The sequence below is a fragment of the Phascolarctos cinereus genome, unplaced genomic scaffold (assembly GCF_003287225.1).
Source record: "Phascolarctos cinereus isolate Bilbo 61053 unplaced genomic scaffold, phaCin_HiC Scaffold_1;HRSCAF=81, whole genome shotgun sequence".
In the NCBI taxonomy this organism is placed as follows: domain Eukaryota; kingdom Metazoa; phylum Chordata; class Mammalia; order Diprotodontia; family Phascolarctidae; genus Phascolarctos; species Phascolarctos cinereus.
In genome coordinates, this window is record NW_027555514.1 from 231,104,382 (window position 1) to 231,124,155 (window position 19,774).

At 37.2% G+C, this 19,774-nt stretch overlaps 1 protein-coding gene across 1 annotated transcript in view; it reads left to right on the forward strand.

Annotated features, from left to right (window-relative positions):
* Positions 1 to 19,774, forward strand: part of IRAK3 (interleukin 1 receptor associated kinase 3) — a 79,844-nt gene that overhangs the window by 33,939 nt on the left and 26,131 nt on the right. The window contains 5 exon segments of the mRNA XM_020990205.2: positions 3,494 to 3,561; positions 5,229 to 5,283; positions 8,083 to 8,234; positions 13,919 to 13,983; positions 19,203 to 19,317. Coding sequence (XP_020845864.1) covers positions 3,494 to 3,561; positions 5,229 to 5,283; positions 8,083 to 8,234; positions 13,919 to 13,983; positions 19,203 to 19,317 — 455 coding nt within the window.

A 19,774-nucleotide genomic window follows, 5' to 3' on the forward strand; every position in this document is an offset into this window, starting at 1 on the left:
GCATCTGATGGACCTCACTATCCGCAAGGAATCCCTTTTCCGCCTGAATTTTGCACTGGATCTCCTCCATAACAATAATGAACACCTTTGGCAAATGAAGAACTCCCTGTTTTATGCTTTGCCTGATGCATATTCACAATGAGTCATTGAAAAGGAATCTTAAATAATATTAATATATGAATGGAAGACACTTTGTAAAATAGGATACAAGGTGGATTTTATTCTATAGAATCAAATATGTAATGAGGGACAGTGCATGCCCTGCCTGCTTCAATCCAACCACATGTGGTTCAGGGCTAAAAGAACTTGGCCCGTTGATAAAATACAGCAAATCTTGAGTGGTCTCTTGTTTCTTCCCTAACTGACAGTGGAATTGTGCAGGGTGTTACCTTAGTTCAAAAAGAGAGACAACTTCCAGTTTGATATTTTCCTCATTTTTCCAAATCAAGGCAAGTAATTTGCCCATGGCTTGGAGGGGGGCAAGAGGAGCCACTGTTCCTCCAACCCTGTCAGCATAGCAAGTGCTTTCACATGGCAGCCAGAGTAGAGGGGCAAGCCTTGGACTCTGGCTGCCTATTCTGCTTTGTCTTCCTTTCCCTTTATTCTGTGGTAGTATAAGATCATTCCAACCTTAAAGTCTATCCGGGCTTCAGTATCTTCCCCGTGTTTTTTTTTTCTCTCATTGTATTCTCACAATATGGCCCCGAAGTCCATCTCCTGCAGCTATTAATTCATCCTCCTTTATTTTATCTCTGTTACTCCCCACTCCGGTCCTTCTCTGGTCCCTCCCTAATACATTGCTTCAGAATATAACTCAAGCCAACTGCTTTCAAGGCAGTTCCTCTCCCTGCTAATACCTACCACAACTAGCCCAAAGCATATCCCAAGACTCACATAACCTGAAATTGGCTGAAATTCAAAACTTTGGATCTAATAATGCATGAAAATCACTCATTTGGGGCTATGCTTCCTCCCCACCCCCCATCCCTGTAGGGTGTTCATTATTAACCTGTTTGATAATTGGTTGATTGTCTTCTGGGAATGAGAGAAAGGAAGGTAAATTACAAGTTTAAAAAGGTTAATGGGTTTCTTAACTCATGGTGAATTAAAATGACAGAAGCGAGTTAATGCAGGACATTTTCTATATCCTCTTTAAAGGAAACTACTCAGATGATTAGGAAGAAGAGAAAAGAAACTATGTGTTCTAAAATGTTCATAGCAGCTCTCTGTGTGGTGGCAAAGAACTAGAAATTGCAGGGATGCCCATCCACTGGGGAATGGCTGAACAAGTTGTGGTATATGATTGTGATGGAATACTACTGTGCTAAAAGAAATGATGAGCTCAATGATCAAAGGAAAACATGGAAAGACTTGCATGAAATAATGAAGAGTGAAATGAGCAGAACCAAGAGAATACACACACACACACACACACACAAAGATACACACTTATTTGTGTCTGATGGTAGCCCTTTCTAGGGTGGGGAGAAAAAAAAAGAAATTTACATGATAACTTTATTATATATTTAAAAGAAATAGCAAGTTGTATATAATAGATTTGTGGTTTTCTATATGAAAAATAAATAAAGGAAACTACTCAGACTGTCAGGTTAGGTAGAAAATGAAACCTCCCAACTTGTATGATTAATGATGCAGAGTGAAGTTGAGGCATGTTGGGGAATACCTGTGACTGTTTTTATTTTATTTTGTTTTATTGTTTTTAAATTTTAATTTATTTATTTTTAGTTTTTAACATTCACTTCCATAAGATTTTGAGTTTTAAATTTTTTCCTCCTTCCTCTCCTCTCCCCTCCCTAAGACGTCATGCAATCTGATATAGGGTCTAGTTACACATTCATATTAAGAATATTTTCACATTAGTCATGATGTAAAGAAGAATTAGAACTAATGGGAGGAAACACGAGAAAGAAGAAACAAAACAATAAAAGGAGAGCAAGTAGTATGCTTCCATCTGTATTCAGACTCCATAGTTCTTTCTCTGGTTACCATTTTCCATCGTGAGTCTTTTGGAGTTGTCTTAGATCCTCGCATTTCTGAGAAGAGCTAAGTCTATCAAAGTCAGTTATCACACAATGTGGCTGTTACTGTGTATAGTGTTCTCCTGGTTCTGCTCATTTCACTCAGCATTAGTTCATATAAGTCTTTCCAGGTTTTTCTGAAGTCTGCCTGCTCATCATTTCTAATAGCACCATAGTATTCCATTACATTTATATACCACAACTTATTCAGCCATTCCCCAATTGATGGGCATCCCCTCAATTTCCAATTCTTTGCTACCATAAAAAGGGCTGCTATAAATATTTTTGTACATGTGGGTCCTTTTCCCATTTTTATGATCTCTTTGGGATATAGGCCTACAAGTGGTATTGCTGGGTCAAAGCATAGTTCCAAATTGTTCTCCAGAATGGTTGTATCAGTTCACAACTCCAACAACAATGCATTAGTGTTCTAATTTTCCCACATCTTCTCCAACATTTATCATTTTCCTGTTTTGTCCTATTAGCCAACCTGACAGGTGTGATGTGGTACCTCAGAGTCATTTTGATTTGCATTTCTCTAATCAGTAGTGATTTAGAGTATTTTTTCATATGACTATAGATAGCTTTAATTTCTTCCTCTGAAAACTATCTATTCATAACCTTTGACCACTTATCAATTGGGGAATGACTTGTATTCTTATAAATTCTACTGAGTTCTCTATATATTTTAGAAATGAGGCCTTTATCAGAGAAACTGGCTGTAAAAATTGTTTTCCAACTTTCTGCTTCCCTTCTAATCTTGGTTGCATTGGCTTTGTTTGCAAAGACTTTTCAATTTAATGTAGTCAAAGTCATCCATTTTGCATTTCATAATATTCTTTATCTCTTGTTTGGTACCTGTGACTGTTAAACCGCTACTTGTAGTCTAAAATTTGCCAAGCATCAAAATGTAAGTACAAGTACCCAATGGAAAAGCTGATTTGTTTCTTCTTTGGTGTTTTGTTTTCTTCCTTAGCCTAATAAATGATAAATGCTTGGTAATTATTTTCAGACACATATTTATCTTGTAAATCAGCAACAATTCCATGGGTACTAATGATATCATTGATCTTATGATTAAATACTACCACTATAGAATTTTTAGTTCATAAAAAGCAGTATGGCATTATGGGTTGAGAACTGGTTGAGTCAGGAAGACCAGGGTTCAAATTTCACCTCAGACACATACAGTCTCTGTGACCCAGGGCAAGTCACTTAAGTTCTCAATGCCTCAGTCAACTCCCCAAGACTGTGATTTGTAGAACAGTTGTAGATAAGGGTTGGTAGAAGGTGCAAAATAGTTATTACTGGAGAGTTCCCTTCACTGATGAAACCATGGGTTTGGACAAAACTAAAGCAAAACAAAAAGCCCTAGGAATGATCATATCACAAAAACTCGCTTATTTGTTTCAGTCTCATTTTCTCATATCTGGCCTCTCTTACTTCTGTTCCAGGAAGGACCTTATGTGTCTCATCTAAGCAGAGTCAGCAGACAGCTGGATTTCCAAATATTTCTTCCCAGGTATAGTACAGGATGCCTTAGTAAAAGCAATTCAACCTAGAATTTAAAAGTGAAGCATAAAGAAAGAAACTGGTTGGTAGATGTCAAAGAAAAAATTGTTGGCTTGATATAACTTTTTATTTTTTTGAGGAAAATCTTAATGTTGTATCTTATTTCACTTCCACTTGAGAACTTAAGAATTCAAAGGATTTTAAATATGAAGGGTAGAGAGGACTTGAGAACTTCCTCCTCTTGATAATTTAATTCAGTTTACCCAAAATTTGTTAAACACCATTGGTCTTAAGATTAATCACTACCATTCCAGAGTTTTGAGTTCATAAAAGGCAGTATGGCATGATGGATGGAAAACTGCCCTTGGGGTCAGGAAGACCTAAATTCAAATCCTGACTCTGACAAACTTACTGTTCAGAACGTTGTGGTAAATACTGGGGGACATAACAGAGATAAGGAAGTCAGTTGCATCATCATAACAGTAGCCTAGGAGTGATATATACAGGATATGACATATAGCAATAGAAAATGGAACATGATAAAATACTTTGGAGAAGTCTAAAATATTACATTAAGTCAGGGCGGGGGGAAGATAATTTCTGCTTGGGGTATCAGACAAGGCTACCCAGAGGAAGAATCATTCAAGATTTGTCTCAAAAGCTCAGTAAGATTTAAACAAGTGGAAAGTGGAGATATGGAAGAAATGAGGTATGAAGACCAGTATTCCAAGTGTCAAGAACCATGTAAGCAAAGACACAGAAGTAAGAAGGTATGAAGTATGTATTAGGTACAGTCTTTCAGAGTTGAGGTTTGAAGTTATTAAAATTATTACCATGAAATTTCCATTTTTCCCCCCTCAGTTTTCCTATATATTTGTTTCTTTCGACTGTACCTCCTGGGGTTTCCTCCCATTTGTAATCTCTGCTAGGCACCCTTAGCTGTGGTCTCTACCACTTCTAGCTTTTGACTCAACTAAAATCCTTGGCTATCTCTTCCTCAGGGAAGAATGGGAGCTTCCATGCTTTTAAAACTTCAAGCCTATAGACTTTCCCCAGATCTTTCAGGAAAAAAAAGCAAAAACCCCTTGCTCTAGGATTGGTAAAAAGCCTTACCTGTCTTGTTCCATCAAAGTCATTGCCACCAAGGTCTCTAATATTTTCAACAGATGTTTCCACCTTACATACCACACTCTTTAGAGTGAAGAAACAGTACCCCCCCCCCCCAACCACCTAGTACCCTTATCCTTAGTCTTTGAATGAATGAAGAGCATTTATTAAGCAGCTTACTAACATGCCAGGCACTGTGCTAGGCTTTGGGGACAGAAATACAAAAGTAGCTGTTTCTGTCCTCAGGGAGCTTCTATTTTAATAGGAGAAGGCTAAACACATAGGGATTTTATAGTTAGGGCTAGGTGTTTAGGTCCAGAGACTCACAGGGATTAGGGAATGCCACAAGAAGAGAGTTGATGGACATGCGTTTTCCAGAGGCAGTGGTAACATTGATTTCATGACTGTCCTCAGAGCAAAAGGGGGGAAAAATTGGCCTGAGGTGGTATCCACCTTCTGAAGGTATTCTTCTATGAAGAGGTTCTTCTTTTAGTGGGACTTCTGATGTTCATAATGAGGTTTTCTCTCCAGGGTTAGAAGACTGAATTATTGTAATATATTTTCTTTCAGGTCACAACTGACAACACAGTTGATAACGTAGGACGTATGCCTGAATATCAGAAAGGTGAAAAAGAATTTTTTTTTAAAAGTCAGTTGGGGTTAAGTGACTTGCCCAGGGTCACACAGCTAGTAAGTGTCCGAGGCCACATTTGAACTCAGGTCCACCTGAGTCCAGAGCTGGTGAAAAGGAACTTTTTGAAGTGGTGTATCTACCTTTTTTTTTTTTCAGAGGCCTTGGGGAGGGGGGGGATAACATTTTCCTTTTTTAAAAGTCCAATTAGTACAGTAAATTTATGTAAGTTCATTAACATGTTGATTCCTTGTGCAAATAGGAAAGACAAAGTAAAGTGCCTGAAAATTTGACTGACACTTAAGATGATGATAAGAAATTATTCAGCTAATATTAATGTCTCACTGGCCTTTGTACAGTCCAAACATATTTAGCTAGGAGGATTTTCTGTTATTTTTGGCTTTGAAATCTGCTATTTTTTTTTTTATAGTGGGGGAAACACTTTTGAAATAACACCTGGGAATTATTTCACGTTTTTGGTCCTTACGGTTCCCTTGAATGATGGTAGAATAGTTTGGGGGCCAATGTGTACATACAATTGTTCTCCATATCAGTCTTCACTTTATAGTTTCATTAACAAGGAGAATAATTTACCACCACTGGAATCCATTGCATGGTACAGTAGATAGAGCATTGGATTTGGAGCTGAGCAAGACCAGCGTTCAGATCTCATCTTATATAGTTACTAAGTGATGATGGGTGAAGAACCTATCTTCTCCAAGCCTCAGCTTCTTTATTTGCAGAACGGAGATAATAATAATACTTACTCCACAGAGTTCATGAGGACCAAATGAGAAAATCTTTATAGCACGTGGCAAAACTTAAAGGGCTGTTGAACTATCAGTTATGAATGACCTTAAAAAGATTATTACAGTTTCATACCATACCTGTCTTCTATTATCCTGTGCATTTCACTCTTGCTTTTATTTTATTTTTCCTCTAAAGCTTAATTAGAAAAATTATGAAAGAAAAATTCCTGTATTTTCAATAAGGAGCTCTATTGATACATGAAATATTCAGAGCCAAACAAGTCTCCTTTTTGCTTGAATTGTGGTGACAGAAATTTGATTGTGAAGAACTTCAGATGTACCTGGAAGATTGTTTTCTAACTAGTGGACTCAGAGAGTTTAATTTGGGTTTTTCAAGATTTCAGTTTATATGCTTTACTGCTTAGTTTCGGTGTTAGTTTTACGTTCTGTATGAATCAGCAAATAAATCAGTTGTTTCAATGTCAGGAAAACAGAAATTGAATAATCTCAACGTAGAATCTTTGTAAATTCCCTTCGGTAGGGCTAATTAATTTCTTTCCTTTAAAAAAAATTGATTTCTTTTTTTTTTTAGGAACAAGATCAATTCTGAGCAAACATCCAAACAAAACCCCCTATAAGTACATTCCTCAAAAACCAGTTTCTCCGTTGTTAAAAGAGATGAAGCTCTGTATACCCATTCGCTTCAGCAATATGTACTTAACTCCATACAAAAGCTGTTGTATTTGGTCTGAGTTTTGTTGTTTTGCCATTTTGGCTTCATTTGAGCAGTCATAGCCATCGTGAATGTTGTCCTTTTGATTCTGTTTTCTTTCCCCTGCATCACTTCATACTCATATTTCCCTGCATTCTTCACATTTGTCATCCCTATAGCACAGTAATATCCCATTAGATTCATATGCTGTATTATGTTTACCCATTCTCTAAGTATTGGGTACACACTTTCTTCCCAGTTTTTTCTTATCACAAATAGTGCTGCAATGAATAATTTTGCATATGGAAGCCTTTCCTTGCTGTCAGTCACCTCCTTGGGTGTAGCTCCAATAATGGAATCTCTGGACCAAAGGGTCTGAATGATTTAGTAACTCTTCTTGCATAATTCTAAATTATTTTCAAGAGTAGTCAAACCGATGCCAGCCCTATCAGCAATGAATTACCGTTCTGGTGTTTCCACAGTCTCTCCACTAATAATTTTTCTCATTGTTTGCCATCTTTGTTAATCTGATAGGTGTCAGGTAATCCATCAGAGTTACCTTAATTTGCACGTTCTGATTGTTAATTATTTTTTAATATTAGGTAGTTATTGATAATTTATATTTCTTCTTTTGAAAACAGTTTATGTCCTTTGACCATTTGTCAGTTGGGAAATGACTCTTGATTATAGTGATTTGCATGAATCCTTATAGATTTCTATATGTCAGACTTTTATCAGTGTTCTTAATGAAAAAATTTCCCCCTTGATATCTCATCTTCTGACTCGAACTGTGTTGACTTTGTCTGTACAAAAATCCTTTAACTTTCTATAATCAAGACTCTCTTTGTTTTGTGATCTTTTTCATCTTGAGTCTTGGTTGTAAATTCTCCTTTCTATATAATTGTTATTGATAATCTTCTATGTGTTTCTCATCTTTTTATGGTGCAATTTTCATACTTTAATTATTTATTCATTTGGAATTTTTTTGTGGCATATGGTAGATCTTTATCTATTAAAAAAAATCCTTTCCAGTTTTCCTAGCAGTTTTTGTCAAATAAAGAGCTCCTTCCTCAACAATTGGTTGATTTCTTTTTGAATGACGAGGATTCATCATTCTACTTGCCGTAATTAGCAGATTACTTTTTTTGCTTTATGCTATATTGGAAATCAAAAACCCATTATGTATTTAGAGAATACATGTCTGGATTTTGCCCTCCAGGTATGACTTTCCTGAACTGAGTTCAGATCTAATATATTAATGTAGATTGTAATAGTGGTATCAGTCATCTCATAGAGAAAAAGTGACTTAACTTTTCCTCCCTCCACCTTAAGGACTAAACCTAAAACCTTCCTTCACCTTTAAAAACATCATAGAAGGAACCAAAAACTTCCATAAAGACTTGCTGATTGGAGAAGGGGAACTCTTCAAAGTATTCAAAGTGGAACTTCAAAATGGAACATATGCCGTTAAGTTATTTAAACAGGTACGGAATATAATTATCATAAGAATCATATAGCTTTTGTAATTGTTACATGGAATTGGTTCAATTTACATGCACGTGTTTCATGCTACAAGGCCACATTTTTCTTCTGTTGCTCAAATTTTAAAAAATGTAATGTTTTTTATTAATTTATTTTGAATTATCAACAATCACTTCCTTAAGCTTTTGAGTTTTAATTTTTTCTAAAAAAACAAAAAACAAAAAAATTTAAAAAACAAAGGTATATTTTAGCACATGCTTCGTCTGCCAACCCCACCTCCTCCTGTAAGTCAGGTCCCTAAAATGAAGCTATTATTTGTCCATTCAGGGCTCTAGGGTTAGCCTTGAAGGATTGGAGGATCTTTTCTCATGCTGTAGGTTATGAGCCTCCCCTGTTGTGCTTCCCTCCATCTTTATTAGTTGATATCAATCGATCAGCCACACTAAATTACTTTTAGAAAAGGGTATTTACTAAGGTGGGCAGCTGGGTGGCGCAGTGTATATAGCGCCAAAGCATGGAATCAGGAGGACACATCTGCCTGAGTACAAATCTGGCCTCAGACACCTCTTTAGCTGTGTGTGTGACCCTGGGCAAGTCACTTAACCCTGCTTGCCTCAGTTTCCTCATCTGTAAAATGATCTGGAGGAGGAAATGGCAAACCACTACAGTATCTTTGTCAAGAAAACCACAAATGGGTTCACTACTGAGATGACTCAACAACAAAATTTCCTAAAGTGGTATAATTAAAGAGTTGGTACAAAACATCCTCCCACACAATTCTGTAACACGCTTCTACTAGTATTCCAAGGGAAAGTGGGGGTCAATCTTAGAGCAAAAATGGCAACGGGGGCTACTTACAGTTCCTGGAAGTTGTCCTCAAGATTTTCTCCATAAATATGGCATAGCTTTTCTGCTGGCTCCTTCTAGGGCCCCAGATCTGCTTTTTCTCATCATAGCCAGACTATCATTGCCTCTTGAGCACTGTCCTGGGGACACTGCTTGGATGCTGACGCAAAAGTTCAGATCCTTTGGCCTTCCAGAGTTCATGAGGAAGGACCAGATGACTTGGACCAGAGGATCCTCCTCTAGGAGGAAGGAGGAGGGAGGAAGAGACCAAGACACAGGTGCTTGCATCTCTCCCAAGTGTTTTTTTTTTCCCCTCAAGAATTGCTCTTTCTCAGCTCGCCACTCACTCCAATTTTTGAAACCAGCTAGCTCACTGACAGATTTCTTATTCAACTTCACTCCAGTTCTTTCAGTAGCTTTCAAAAGACGCCTGCATTGATAAAGGACCTTTCACACTTGTCTGAGGTCCATGATCGATCGATTCAGTTGAAGTTCCAAGCCTGGTTCATACCTAGTAAACCAGCTGTGTTCTTACATGGTTAAGGTATCAGCAGCATCTTGTCACTTGGCTTTAAGTTGGATGGGGGCAATTGTCTAAGCTTACCCCTTCCCTTCCATTTGAATATGCCAAAAGTATTCATAGATATCATAATACCCCATTTCTTCCCCATTGTTGAGGGGGCTTAAACTGAGTGGGATCTTATGAGACCTTGGGTGAAGTGGATGTCTTAACTGGCAGGAAATGTGAGATGGCCTCAATAGCTTTATTTTTGCTTAAATCTGCGGCAATAATAATGCTAATGATAATAATAGCTTATATTCTTACTGTGCTTTATAATTTATCAAGTTGTAACACACATTATCTCATTTGAGCTTTCTGACTACCCTGATGAAGACTTTCTTCTAACAGCAGCAGGACTTTTGTAGTCCTTTCTTTGACAGTTTTACTTAAGGCAAGCTGTTGGATTTGATAACTACTGGTTTTCAAGAAGCTGTTTCAATGGGCAGTGTGATTCTGTCTAGGCATCTTTGTTGGGATAAATCATAGAGGAATTTCTTATTAACATCAATAATGGTAGAGTGGATCCAGTAGATGCCATTAGGATCCAAGTGAGGAGAAAGAGGTTTCAGAAAGGAGTAGGCACCCATTTTTGTCTTTTGCCCATTTATAGGACACATCAGAGAGCAGCAGAGCAGACCTGTGTTCTGGACAGGAAGAAAGAGGAGGGACTTTTATGGAATCTCTTCCACTTGAAAACCATTAATGGCGGTGTCAGGGCAGAAAACGGGAATTAATATGTTCCTCCTTAGCATTCTGAGTCCAGGTCATAGGATTGTTGTTTGTACTTCGTTCTTGAAGAAGACCATGACATCAGGAAGGTGATGCCATGACATGCAAGTGAATCGGATTTAAGTGAGGGAGGGCTGTGCAAAGTCACCGGCCTCACTTTCTCCTCTGGAGCCATCGGGATCTAGTGGCCAGATACACATCAGGATGACTGATGATGGCCCCCAGGTCGTAGACTGGAGGCCTGATAGTGGATTCTAACACGCCAAAAGATGTCAGAAGCCAGGGTAATGATAGAGTTCCTGTAGAAGCCCATGGTAGAAGCAGATGTGCATACACACCCAGCCTGAGAGGAAAGTTTGTGGACAATCCTCTTAAACACTAACCTCCTGTATAGAGGAGGGGAATTTCTGTTTCCTAGGTGATGTGATACTAAAATCTAGCCTTCTAGTCAGTGAAGGGAGATTTCCTGGGCTGTACCAACCTTGGGGATTACTTAGTGAGTCATTCCAAATTTGAGATGTTCAGGTATTGAACTTAGAAAGAGGAAGATTTCAGGAACATCATGCATTCTGGGGAGGGGGGGGGAGAGAGAGAGAGGGAGAGAGAGAGAGAGAGAGGGAGAGAGAGAGAAAGAGAGAGAGAGAGAAAGAGAGAGAGAGAGAGAGAGAGAGAGAGAGAGAGAGAGAGAGAGAGAGGGAGAGAGAGAGGGAGAGAGAGAGAGGGAGAGAGAGAGAGGGAGAGAGAGAGAGAGAGGAGAGAGAGAGAGAGAGAGAGAGAGAGAGAGAGAGAGAGAGAGAGAGAGAGGAAGGAAGGAGAGGAGGAGAGGAGGAGGGGGAGAGAGAGAGAGAGAGAGAGAGAGAGAGAGAGAGAGAGAGATCACCTGTATGTCTCCTGCAGCTAGAGAACAGAGCCATGACATGAAGGTAGAGAGTAGGACAACAAATTTGGATCATGTCATCCCCAGCTATTAAAAGAATTATTCAGAAAATGTAGATCAGATAGGAAAGAAGTTGCCTGTCTAATAACCCCAAAGTGTGTTTGCCTTCTGGTAGAGGTTTCCCTCTACCAGAGGAGTGTTGAAGTGACTTTATAGGATCCTGTGGAGGAAGCTAGAGATTCACCAGAATATTTGTGTGTTATGTAGATGTCAACCCTACTTTCAGTTCCTTTTGAGGGAAACTAGTAAGAATGCTTTATGTATCTATTCATAAGCTCTTGTAAATCTTTTACATCTCTTGTTTCTGGTAGGGTGAAATAAAGGATGTTCTCTATTCATAAATAAAAAGGAACAGACAGTCAAAGAACAAAGTAAAGTACTACTAGAAGACACCTAAGTGGGGGAAGGAGCCCCATAAATTTTTATCATGACACAGAAACAGGGAAATCAAAATCTGGAAATTAGTGAGAGATATTAAATTAGGAGCACCAAGACAATTACCCTGTTTATTGTGTGTATACTCATTTCCCCAAACAGAATTTTGTAGTCAGGTTTGCACAAATACAGTGGGTTCAGGAAGCTGTCATCCTAAGCTTTCTGATACAAACAGTTTAAGGAAGTAATAGCAAAGCTTTTTCTTAGAGGATGCTAGGTGGTGCAGGAGGTAGGGCATATGGCCTGGAATCAAGAAGACTTGAGTTCAAATCTAGCTTCAGATACTTAACTAGCTGTGTGACCCTGGGCAAGTCACCTCAATCTGTCTGCCTTAGCTTCCTCATCTAAACAATGGGGATAATAATACTACTTGAGGATCAAGTAAGATAATATTTGTAAAGTGCACAGTCCTTGACATATGATAACCACTTGATAAATACTTGTTTGCTTCCTTCCTTTATAAAGAGAGGAAATTTCTTCCCCCTCGAATGAATGGGTAAGTCCAGTCCTGAGATAGATAGATAGATAGATAGATAGATAGATAGATAGATAGATAGATAGATAGATAGATAGATAGATATGCACACATTATATATATACACATACACATACACACATATATATGTGTGTATACTTCTGTCTATCTATCTACCTATCTATATCTATACACTCTTGTGTGTATTTATCTCTCTCTCTCTCTACCTACCAACAACCAAAATATCCATAGCTCATCATTAAAGATGTATGTATGTGTATGGTATAATAAGGGGAGAAGGGAATTTAAGAATCTTTTTTTTTAAAGTAAGCTTTATTGATGACTTTTGTCATTACATCACAGTTATTCTGGAGAAAAAAAAAACCCTGTCTCTGCCCACATTTGACCCCCTCCGTTGTAATACAAGGGAAAACAGTTAAACAAAATCATAAGACATACTTGACAATGTATGTAACCTTGTGCCATAGTTGCATTCTCCTTCTCTGTGACAAATATATATTTTATATGTGTGTGTATGAATATGTTATATGTGCTAATGTCAAATATATAATAAATGTTAAATATGTACACACATATGTTAAATTTAGCAAAGTGGCAACAGAATTGCTCTGTTTCTCTGCATTTTTTTTTCTGTGCATTAAAATAAAGTGCTTGGGGTTGGGGGGGAGCATACCTACATTATATATTATTGTTGTTTTTTAGTCATTTTCAGTCATGTCCAACTCTTCGTGATCTCATTTGGGCTTTTCTTGGCAAAGATCCTAAAGTGGTTTGCCATTTCCTTCTCTAGCACGTTTTTACAGATGAGGAACTGAGACCAACAGGGTTAAGTGACTTGCATAGGGTCACACAGTTAGTAACTATGTAATCTGAATAGATTAGAATTTAGGAGTTTTTTTGACTCCAGGTCCAGCACTCTATCCACTATGCCACCTAGCTACCATTATGCACTTTGTATTTATTCTTTTTATGTTTATTCTATATATACTTACATATGCGTTTACTGTCTTTTCCTTTAGAACGTATACACCTTACAAGTAGGTATTATTAATTCTTTTATTTGCATACCCCACACCTAGCAGAGTACCAGGCATATAGTAGGCACTTAATAAATACTTACTGATTGCTTATGAGGTAGTATTTGAATCCAGGTCGTCCTGACTTTAATGCTGACTTCTAACCACTCCTTTTGTACATATCACTGTATGAGGTGAGTCAAATTACTTGATATTTGCCAAGCCAAGAACAAGTTATCTGTACTGCTGGAGTGGTTAGCTCCCAATTCTGGAGAGCTCAGAACCTGACCCTCTATTATTCCCTAGAGTCAGTGTGTCATATGGTCAACGTATTGTTTTTACTCACATGAAGGAACTCAATCAATGAAATCTTACAAGCCAGGCAAGCCCCAAAATGGTGGTCGCTGCTGTAAGCCACTGAGGCCCAAGCTCACGTTACATGCATCCCACCAAGGAGTGACCCAGAAGAGTTTTGTCATTACAACTGAAATCAACACGTGATTTTGTTCTAATCAGGGTGGGACTTTTGATATTTGAAGCATTATTCTAATTTGCATAATGAAGCAGTTTGAATGGGTTAATAACATTGAAACATTTTCAGATTTGTACTTTTTCTTTATAATTATATCCAGTTTTTTGTTTTGTTTTTTTGTTATAATATTTAGGAGAAGACTATACAGGATAACAAAAATTGGAAGATGTTTTTCTCAGAACTTAGAGTTTTGAATTTGTGAGTATATTTTCTATTTTTAATTTCTCTAATTTCTGTTCCCTTGCTGTTATGATATCTAAAATATTGGTTAGTATTTGGTAGAGTATGCTCCACAAGTTAATTTTAAAAATAGACCATTTATATTACTAATGTAAATATACTTTAACTAGGGCATTAAATCTCCATCATAGGGCAGGCAGCTAGGTGGTACCAATAGTGCACAGAGTGCTGGGCCTGAAGTCAGAAAGACCTGAATTCAAATCCAGCCTCAGACATTTACTAGCTGTGTGCCCTGGGCAAATCAGTTAACCTCTGCTTGTCTCAGTTTCCCCATCTTTAAAATGGAGATGATAATAGCACCTACCTCCCCAGGTTGTTGTAAGGATCAAATAAGATAATAGTTGGAAGGCACTGAAGACCATGCCTCGCACATAGTAAGTGCTATATAAATGCCATATAAATAAAATTTATATAAATAAAAATAACATTATTGTAGGATGTCAAATATTTTACAAAATACTGTATTGTGATATATTTTATATAGTATTGGGGTTTCTTTTTCTTCTTCTTATACACATGCCAGTATGGACTATTACATATTTTTTAACCCCAACATTACTTTAAAAATTGAATTTTAGACAAAGGGATCACGTGCAATTGAAGTCTATGGTATTTTCTGTACATTCATTCCCAAGTCTGAATGTCGTTGGAAACAAATTCCAGTGACTTCATTTTTACATAAAAGCAATTATGTAGCCTGTGTTGAAAAGGGACTACTCATCGCCTTTTATGTATAGACAATATTTTTCTCAGATGTTATCAGAACCAACCAGTAGTAGGAACAAAAACCTCAGGCTTACTTCCCTCTTACCTTTAGCCCCATGACCAACAATCAAAATACCATAAGTTCATATTAAAGATTCATGTGTATGGTATAATAAGGGAGGAAAAAATTTAAGAATCATTTTTTAAAAATAAGTTTTATTGTTGCCTTTTGTCATACATCACAGTTATTTTGGAGAAAAAAAAATCCTATCCCTGACCACACTGACCCCTTCCCTTTGTAATATCAAAAAACAAATGAAACAAAATCACACAATAAAATGATCACATCAGACAATGCATATAACCTTATGTTCTAGTTGTAGTCTGCTTTTCTGTGGTAAAAAGGAAGGAATTTTTCATTATCTGTTCTCTAAGACCACAGCATCAATTTTAAGTTTTTTTAAAATTCTGTTTTTATAATGTTCTGGCCCATTATATTTCTTTTTTCTCCACTTAATAGTATTTTATTTTTTTTCCAATTACATGTTAAGACAGTTTTCAACATTCACTTTCATAAGATTTTGAGTTCCAAATTTTTTTTTCTCCCTCCCTCCTTCCCTTCCCCGCTCCCCAAGATGGCAAGCAATCTGATATGGGCTATACATGTACAATTATATTAAATACATTTCCCCATTAGTCATATTGTGAAAGAAAAATCAGAACAGAAGGGGAAAACCACAACAAAGAAAAAAAAGAGAGAGAGAAAATTGTATGCTTTGATCTGCATTCAAACTCCATAGTTCTTTCTCTGGATGTGGATAGCATTTTCTTTTCTTTTCTTTTCTTTTTTTTTTTTAGTTTTTTTTTTCAATTTTGGAAGTAATGGGGGTTGAGTGATTTTCCCAGACTCATACAGCTAGCTAATAAGTGTCTGAGGCTGGATTTGAACTCAGGTCTTCCTGACTCTAGGGCCAGTGCTCTATCCACTGTGCCACCTACCTGCCCTCATGCATTTTCCAACATGAGTCATTCGGAATTGCCTTAAGTCATTGTATTGCTGAGAAGAGCCAAATCTATCTAAGTTGCTCATCCCACAATATTGCTGTTAGTGCGTACAATATTCTTTTGGTTCTGCTCACTTCAATCAACATCAGTTCATGTAAGTCTTCCAGGTTTTTCTGACGTCTGCCTGCTCATCATTTCTTATAGCACAATAGTATTCCATTACATTCATACACCACAACTTGCTCAGCCATTCCCCAGTTGATGGGCATCTCCTCAATTTCCAATTCTTTGCCACTGCAAAAAGAGCTGCTATAAACGTTTTTGTACATGTGGGTTCTTTTCCCTCTTTTAACGATCTCTTTGGGATACAGACCTAGTAGTACCATTGCTGGATCAAAGTATCCCATTATATTTCAGTTCCTTCCTCTTGCGCCCTTTCCCTCTTACCTACATAAATACTACTTGTCCTTCAAAATCTAACTGCAATCCTAGTTCCTCATTTATTCCTTTATTTGTAGCAGGGTTTTAGGGTTATCCTTCACATAAAGCTTAGGTGGGGTGGTTACCTTTCTCTCTACTTGCTACTTTCCCCTTAGTTCTGGAAGCACAGCTCAACCATTCAGTTCTCTCAGTATGGGAGCCAAAAGAACCTTTTTTTAAAGAATTCTCTTTATAGTGTCTCTTCACAAGATATAAAAGTTTCCTTAGGAAAGAAGTTCTCTTTAACCTCCCTATCTTTGTGCTTTGTATCAGTCTCCTTTCAGTCATGCCCCCTAGTGGTAGAGCATGAATTTCAACGTACATCAGAATAAAGATTCTTTCTGCTATACCCTATTGCCTCTCCACAGATAGGTACTTAATATTTATTCCATGTCCTCATTTTTCATATCTTTTTCTGAAAGCCTCACAGGAACCTGGATTGTTACATTTCTGAGTAGGCACAAGGATGAGATTGCTGCAAAATATAATCGACACCAGATAGCAACATTAATTCTGTGATTTACATTGATAGAAAACTTTTTTTAGCATCAAACTTTACTAGTCGTGTGCATATTCTCCTATATTTTAAATATCTCTCCAGTTTGATAAATCTTCTCACATATGGAGTTCTGAACCACTCCAATGAAATTAAGAGGGGAAATATGCTGATTTAAACTGCATTGTCTTTGAATTATATCTTATATAAGAGAATTCATAATATAGTTATGATGTATCCCGAACTACTGAGAGAGAGAGATGTGTAATCTGCTCATTGATTCATAAAAAGTTCTCTAGAGAGAATCATAAGCCTGAAGAAACCATTAATTTCTTAACTTTTTTTACACTTAGGATATCTTATTTACTTGAAAAATGTCTGCTATCGTGATCATCAGAAATCTCCCAACTGAATCTGTAACATTTGATGGAAGATTGCCTAGTATGTATTTTTAAAAGTGGTTAGCTCAGTAAATGGGCACTGTTTCCACATGGTATATCTGTCTGAATGTAAAACCATATTCTGTTGGTGAAGCAATAAATGCTGTATTAAGAAAGAATGCGAGGTCATTCCCCAGTAGTAAGTGGTCAACATATGTGGTCAAATAGTTCTCAAAAAAATTGAAACCTATTAACAATTTTGTGGAAGAGTGCTTCAGATCATTAAAAATAAGAGAAAAACAAATCAAACCAACTTTGAAGTTTTATGTCACTTTCTGAAAGCTGACAAAGATGAAAAAAGGTGGAGTAGTTCATGTTGGAGGGGTTGTAGAAGATGGGAACACTAATACATTGTTGGTGGAATTGTGAATTGGTCCAACCATTCTGGGAAGCAGTTTGGATTTATACAAAGAAAAGTGACTAAAATTTAGATACCCATGGTTAAATGAATTGTGGACCATGAATATAATGAAATATTACGGTGCTATAAGAAAATGATATATGTGATAAGTACACAGAATAATGGTAAGACATGTGAACTGATACGAAGTAAAGCAGAACCAGGAAAACAATATACAAAATGATTAAAACAATATATACAGATATAGGAGGACAAAAACTGAATGCAATGAAATCATAATGACTAACCTTGGCTTCAAAAAGAGATATAAGAAGATATCTCTATTCTCTTTGCAGAGATGGGAGTCTATAGGTTTAGAACACTGAACATAATATTGGACTTTTTAAATGTGTTTGTTAGTTTTGCTGAACTGAGTTTTCCCCTCTCTTTTAAAAAAATTCTTTGTTATAGGGGAAGCTTCTCCAAGTGGGAAGAGGAATACATTGGAAAATATAAGTAATATAAAAAAACAATCAAATTTTATTTAAAAATGCAAGACCATAGGATTTAGAGTTAGGGGAATTAGGTTTTAAATCTGCTTCTACTATTTGCTTCCTGTGTAAACCTTGGTGCCTCAGTTTCTTCATCTGTAAAATAAGAGGGTTATACTAATTCAATACTATCCCATGGCTCTAAATATTTGATCCTAATATATCCCTCCCATTTTCTCCATCAAATTATCCCTCCAATTGTTCTCCTCTACTGTGATCTTCAATGTCTTCTTATCCCTCTCTGCAACTTACAAACACATCTAGTCTTCCCTATCCTTAAACAACTTTCACTAGATCCTGCCATCTTTGATTATCATCTTCAGTCTCTTCTTACTTTCTTAGTGAACCTCATCGAGAAAGCCATCAATATTCAGTGCTTCATCATCCTCCCTCTTATTCTCTTCTGTACAAAGTTCTTCCTCATGACAACCAAGTATCATCATTAGTTCACATATCATTATCTATATTTTACAAAGAAAGAAACTGAATGCCACGATGTCAAAATAACTTTTCCAAGGTCACATGGCAAGTAAATAACAGAATCTTCTGACTCCTAGACCAGTGCCTCTTCTACTACACCATCTTCTGGTTGTTAATTCCTTTTTAGTCTTCTGGAAACGTGATGAATCATAGCTGCACACCATTACACATTATTGTTCAGTTGTGCAATCATGTCCGACTCTATGTGACCACATGGATATTGTCTGTGGGGTTTTCTTGGCAGAGATACTGAAGTGGTTTGCCATTTCCTTCTCCAGCTCATTTTACAGATGAGAAAACTGAGGCAAACAGGGCTAAGTGACTTGCCCAGGGTCACACAACTAGTAAGTCTTTGAGGCTGGATTTGAACTCAGGAAGCAGAGTCTTTCTGACTTCAGGCCTAGTACTCTATGTACTGCCCCACCTGGCTACCCTGGCCAACAAGACTGGAAACTGAAGCACAGAGAGATTGAATTCATCACACAAATAGTGTCAAGCCATAACCCTGGTCCTCTGGTTCTAAGTCCTGCAGTCTCCCTAATGCTATGAAGCCACCTTTCCATTTATTTCTTGCTTTCAGATTGCTTTTTGCCTTGAGATTAAAGCAGTATTTGTTTCTTCAAAAATCATACTTCGTGGATTGAATAAATTCTATGGGTTTACATCTCTTTTCTTTCAAGGGTTCACCATCCAAACATCCTGGAACTGGTTGCGTATTTTATGGAGGCTGAGAAGTTCTGCCTTGTTTATCCATATATGAGCAATGGATCACTTTGTGATAGGTTGCAGTGTGTAGTAAGTCCTTTTAATTATTCTGCCCAGTTTTCTGACCTACAGGATTTCAAGAAGCTGTTGTCATCCTTCTAAGACAAGTAGGAAGCCCTCTCCAGATTTACATGAGAGGCATCAGAGAATTTGTTTCTTTCTGCATGGAAGCAGAGCAGTTCTTTAGACATTTGTGTCTCTCTGGACAGTCAATGAACATTTATTAAGTGCCTACTATCTACCAATCATTCTTCTATGCACAGTGGATACAAGAAAGGCAAAAACATGGTTCCTGACCTCAAGGAGGTCACATTCTCACGGGGGAGATAACCATACATATAATAACATAGGGCAAGTAAATACGTGTGCCAGACCTAAGTGTTGTCAGTTTCAACAAGCATTTATTAAATACCCACTATGTGTCAGTTGCTATCCTAAGTACTGAGAATATAAAGAAAGGTAAAAGATAGCCCTTGCCCTCAAGGAG